Raw genomic sequence first — 4731 nt, 5'->3', positions numbered from 1 at the left:
GTTTGATCCTGTGACCCCAGATGACGTGGACAGGATTCTGGGTAGATTGAACGCGACCACATGTTTGTTGGACCCGTGCCCCTCCTGGTTAGTGCTGGCTTCCCGGGAGGTGACGCGAGGCTGGCTCCAGGGGATTATAAATGCTTCATTGGGTGAGGGTGTCTTCCCCGCCGCCCTGAAAGAGGCGGTGGTAAGGCCCCTCCTCAAGAAGCCTTCCCTGGACCCGGCAGTATTGGCTAATTATTGTCCCGTCTCCAACCTTTGCTTCGTTGCGAAGGTTGTTGAGAGTGTGGTTGCGCGACAGCTTCCCCAGTACCTGGATGAAGTGTCGTATCTGGATCCGTTCCAGTCGGGCTTCAGGCCTGGGTACAGCATGGAAACGGCATTGGTCGCGTTGGTTGATAATCTCTGGAGGGCTCGGGACAGGGGTTGTTCCTCTGTCCTGGTCCTGTTAGATCTCTCAGTGGCTTTTGATACCATTGACCATGGTATCATGCTGCACCAGCTGGAAGGGTTGGGGGTGGGAGGCACCGTTTTACGGTGGTTCTCCTCCTTTCTCTCCGACCGGTCGCAGTCTGTGTTGACAGGGGGGTAGAGATCGACCCCGAGGCCCCTTATATGTGGAGTGCCGCAGGGATCGGTTCTCTCGCCCCTTTTGTTCAACATTTATGTAAAGCCGCTGGGCGAGATCATCTGTGGTTTCGGGGTGGAGTACCATCAGTACGCTGATGACACCCAGCTGTACATCTCCACCCCGGACCACCCTAACAATGCCCTTGAAGTGATGTCCCAGTGCCTGGAGGCCGTACGGATCTGGATGGGGAGAAACGGGCTCAGGCTCAACCCATCCAAGACCGAGTGGCTGTGCTTTCCAACGTCCCGATATAGTCAGCTGGCGCCATTGCTGGCTATCGGGGGCAAATCATTGGCCCCCACGGAAAGGGCTCGTAACTTGGGCGTCCTCCTGGATTCACGGCTGTCTTTAGAAGAGCACTTGACGTCCGTGACCAGGAGGATTTTTCATCAGGTTCGCCTGATTCGCCAGTTGCGTCCCTTTCTAGATCGGGACTCACTACGCACAGTCACTCATGCCCTCGTCACCTCTCGTCTGGACTATTGTAATGCTCTCAACATGGGGCTCCCCTTGAGGTGCACTCGGAGGCTCCAACTGGCGCAGAGTGTGGCCGTGCGGGTGGTTATGGGAGCGGCGTGGAGCTCCCATGTAACACCTCTCCTGCGCGAGCTGCACTGGCTCCCGGTGGTCTTCCGGGTGCGCTTTAAGGTTCTGGTTACCACCTTTAAAGCCCTCCATGGCTTAGGACCTGGTTATTTACGGGACCGCCTACTACCATCAATAGCCTCCCACCAACCAGTACGCTCCCACAGAGAGGGGCTCCTCCAGGTGCCGTCGGCCAAACAATGTCGGCTGTCAGCCCCTAGGAGGAGAGCCTTCTCTGTGGGGGCACCGACGATCTGGAAGGAGCTCCCCCCAGAGATACGGAGGATCCCAGATCTGCGCACCTTCCGCCGCGAGCTGAAGACTCTTTTATTTCATCAAGCTGGTCTCGCCTAAATCTTCTCCCTTTTAAGTGCAAATTTTAATTTTTAATGTGTTTTAAAATATGGGTATTTTAAATTATGGGTATTAATTCAGCCAAATTTATTTAATTCATTTTATTCGATTTTAAATTTTTATATGTATGTGTTTTATTTCGTTCCTGTTCACCGCCCTGAGTCCTTTGGGAGTAGGGCGGTATAGAAATTCAATAAAATAAATAAAATAAATAAATAAATAAACCCTTTCATAAACTATAAAACTTACACTTTCTTTTGAATCTTACAGACAAAGTGATACCAACATAAGCACACTGGACAACTGAGAATAACAAACAACACTGAAAAGCAAAGCAAATTGAAGCAGAAATAAAAAATATTTTCTATTTCCTTCAGAAAACCACAGAATTTGTCTACTTCATCAGCAGATAAGAGACAGAAAAGAGAAAATCATGAAGAGATTTGCAGCTGGAAAAAGTAGATTATATAGAATTTAAGAATATGTTACTCGAAAAGGTCGAAGGAGATCATTTTTCCTTTCAGAAAAAGAGGAAAATATTTGGAAGCCAGTGGGGAAGAAAATATCAATTGCATAGTCACATATGGCAGCCAGAAAAGCAGGCACCAACAAAATAAGGAATCACACATATCTTTGACCTCCTCAAGAATGTCAGTGATGGAAAAGTTTTGTGGGAAAAGTTTCAGTCTCAATTCCAGCATGGAGAACCACCAGAGGACTCACACAGGAAAGAAACCGTTCGAGTGTCCAGATTGTGGGAAACATTTCCATTACCGTTGTCACCTGGTAAACCACCAGAGGATTCACACAGGGGACAAACATTTTGAATGTCCTGATTGTGGGAAAAACTTCAGTCTCAATTCCTCTCTGGTGAGACACCAAAAGACTCACACAGGAGAGAAACCATATGAATGTCCAGATTGTGGGAAAAGTTTCAGTTACCGTTCTTCCCTGGTGAACCACCAGAGGACTCACACAGGAGAGAAACCCTTTGAATGTCCTGAGTGTGGGAAAAGTTTCAGTCAAAATTCCAGCCTGCTGAGCCACCAGAGGACTCACTCAGGAGAGAAACCCTTTGAATGTCCTGAGTGTGGGAAAAGTTTCAGTGAGAATTCCAGCCTGGTGAACCACCAGAGGACTCACACAGGGGAGAAACCCTTTGAATGTCCTGATTGTGGGAAAAACTTCACTCTCAATTCCAACCTGCTGATACACCAGAGGACTCACACAGGAGAGAAACCATATGAGTGTCCAGATTGTGGGAAAAGTTTCACAGGAAATTCCAACCTGGTGAGCCACCAGAGGATTCACACAGGAGAAAAACCCTTTGAATGTCCTGAGTGTGGGAAAAGTTTCAGACAGAATTCCCACCTAGTGAAACACCAGAGGACTCACACAGGAGAGAAACCCTTTGAATGTTCTGAGTGTGGGAAAAGTTTCAGTCAGAATTCCTACCTGGTGAAACACCAGAGGACTCACACAGGAGAAAAACCCTTTGGATGTCCTGATTATGGGAGAAGTTTCAGACAGAATTCCCACCTCATTATCCACCAGAAGACTCACACCAGGGAGAAACCATATGAGTGTCCAGATTGTGGGAAACGTTTCAGAGCAAATTCCCAGCTGGTGATACATCAGAGGACTCACACAGGAGAGAAACCCTTTGAATGTCCTGAGTGTGGGAAAAGTTTCAGTCATAAATACAACCTGGTGAACCACCAGAGGACTCACACAGGGGAGAAACCCTTTGAATGTCCTGATTGTGGGAAAGGTTTCAGTGACAATTCCAGCCTGGTGAAACACCAGAGGACTCACACAGGGGAGAAACCCTTTGAATGTCCTGATTGTGGGAAAGGTTTCAGTGAGAATTCCAGCCTGGTGAAACACCAGAGGACTCACACAGGGGAGAAACCCTTTGAATGTCCTGATTGTGGGAAAGGTTTCAGTGAGAATTCCAGCCTGGTGAAACACCAGAGGACTCACACAGGAGAGAAACCCTTTGAATGTTCTGAGTGTGGGAAAAGTTTCAGTCACAATTCCAACCTGGTGAAACACCAGAGGACTCACACAGGAGAGAAACCCTTTGAATGTCCTGAGTGTGGGAAATGTTTCAGTCAGAATGCCAGCCTGGTGATACACCAGAGGACTCACACAGGAGAGAAACCCTTTGAATGTCCTGAGTGTGGGAAAGGTTTCAGTGTCAATTCCAGTCTGGTGAAACATCAAAAAACTCACACAGGAGAGAAACCACGCAAGTGTCCAGATTGTGGGAAATGTTTCAGTTACCGTTCTTCCCTGGTGAACCACCAGAGGACTCACACAGGAGAGAAAACATCAGTGTGCAGAGCAACAGAGTCAAACTATTTGATTGAGGGCCACATCAGGTGTCGAGCCCTATCATCCCGCTGGGCGCCGAACCGCTCGACAACTCACCTGGCTCCGCTCGCCCGCGCGGCAACACAGGTGTGGGATAGCATGGGGCTGCGCCCGCCCCTCTAACACGCTTCCTAGTTTCGGCGGGACACGCGCACATTTACACGTGGGGGGGATGCACGGAGGCACCTCGGTGGGGGGGTGGGTGGAAGCGTCGGGGCTAGGGTTTCACAGGGTCGGGTAGCTTTTGCTCAGGAAGTTTCTGACATGCAGCAGCTGGCTCCTATCACCGCCCGCCCGTTTCCAGCCTGCTGATTCGCCACTGGCGGGGCGTTGTTCCGGGCTCCGCCTCACAGCTGGCGGGCGCGGGATGGATTTAAGCGCTACATGCCGTATGCATGTAGTGCCAATTTTACATCGTTACGACTGCAGCGTTTTCGGGACGGACAAGATTAAACCAGTATTACATTCCAACGTTGTTCTTGGTGGTTTGTCCTTGTTGCGCCTGAGGATTCTGAGATCAGGATTGTGGTTGATCTTGTGGGTGGGTGTGGTGGGGTGATGTCACATGGCCAGCTCGACATCTCTTGTGTCGTGGGGCACCTGTGGTGGCCCAGGCAGATCTGGGGGGATCCATTGTCTCCAGCGAGACAATGTTAAGCACCAAAACCCTTGTTCTCCTCATCCCTCTCAGGCCACGCAAAGGACCCCTTGGCAGCAGTGCAGGCTGCCCAGAGTCCTAGGAGCATAAGCGCCCAGCCTGGCCCTCAAGCTCCCGTTGCACT

At 50.0% G+C, this 4731-nt stretch overlaps 1 protein-coding gene across 1 annotated transcript; it reads left to right on the top strand.

Annotated features, from left to right (window-relative positions):
* The first annotated feature begins 1979 nt into the window (after positions 1 to 1979).
* Positions 1980 to 4109, top strand: LOC139311914 (zinc finger protein 84-like). The gene has a single exon (XM_070936439.1). The coding sequence runs from the start codon at positions 2222 to 2224 to the stop codon at positions 4070 to 4072; it is 1851 nt and encodes a 616-aa protein (XP_070792540.1). The 5' UTR covers positions 1980 to 2221; the 3' UTR covers positions 4073 to 4109.
* The last annotated feature ends 622 nt before the right edge of the window (positions 4110 to 4731 follow it).

This window comes from Pituophis catenifer, unplaced genomic scaffold (genome assembly GCF_029215685.1).
Source record: "Pituophis catenifer annectens isolate HBS135680 unplaced genomic scaffold, rPitCat1.0.hap2 SCAF_2, whole genome shotgun sequence".
NCBI classification, from domain to species: domain Eukaryota; kingdom Metazoa; phylum Chordata; class Lepidosauria; order Squamata; family Colubridae; genus Pituophis; species Pituophis catenifer.
This window is presented reverse-complemented; position numbering and strand designations above follow the sequence as displayed.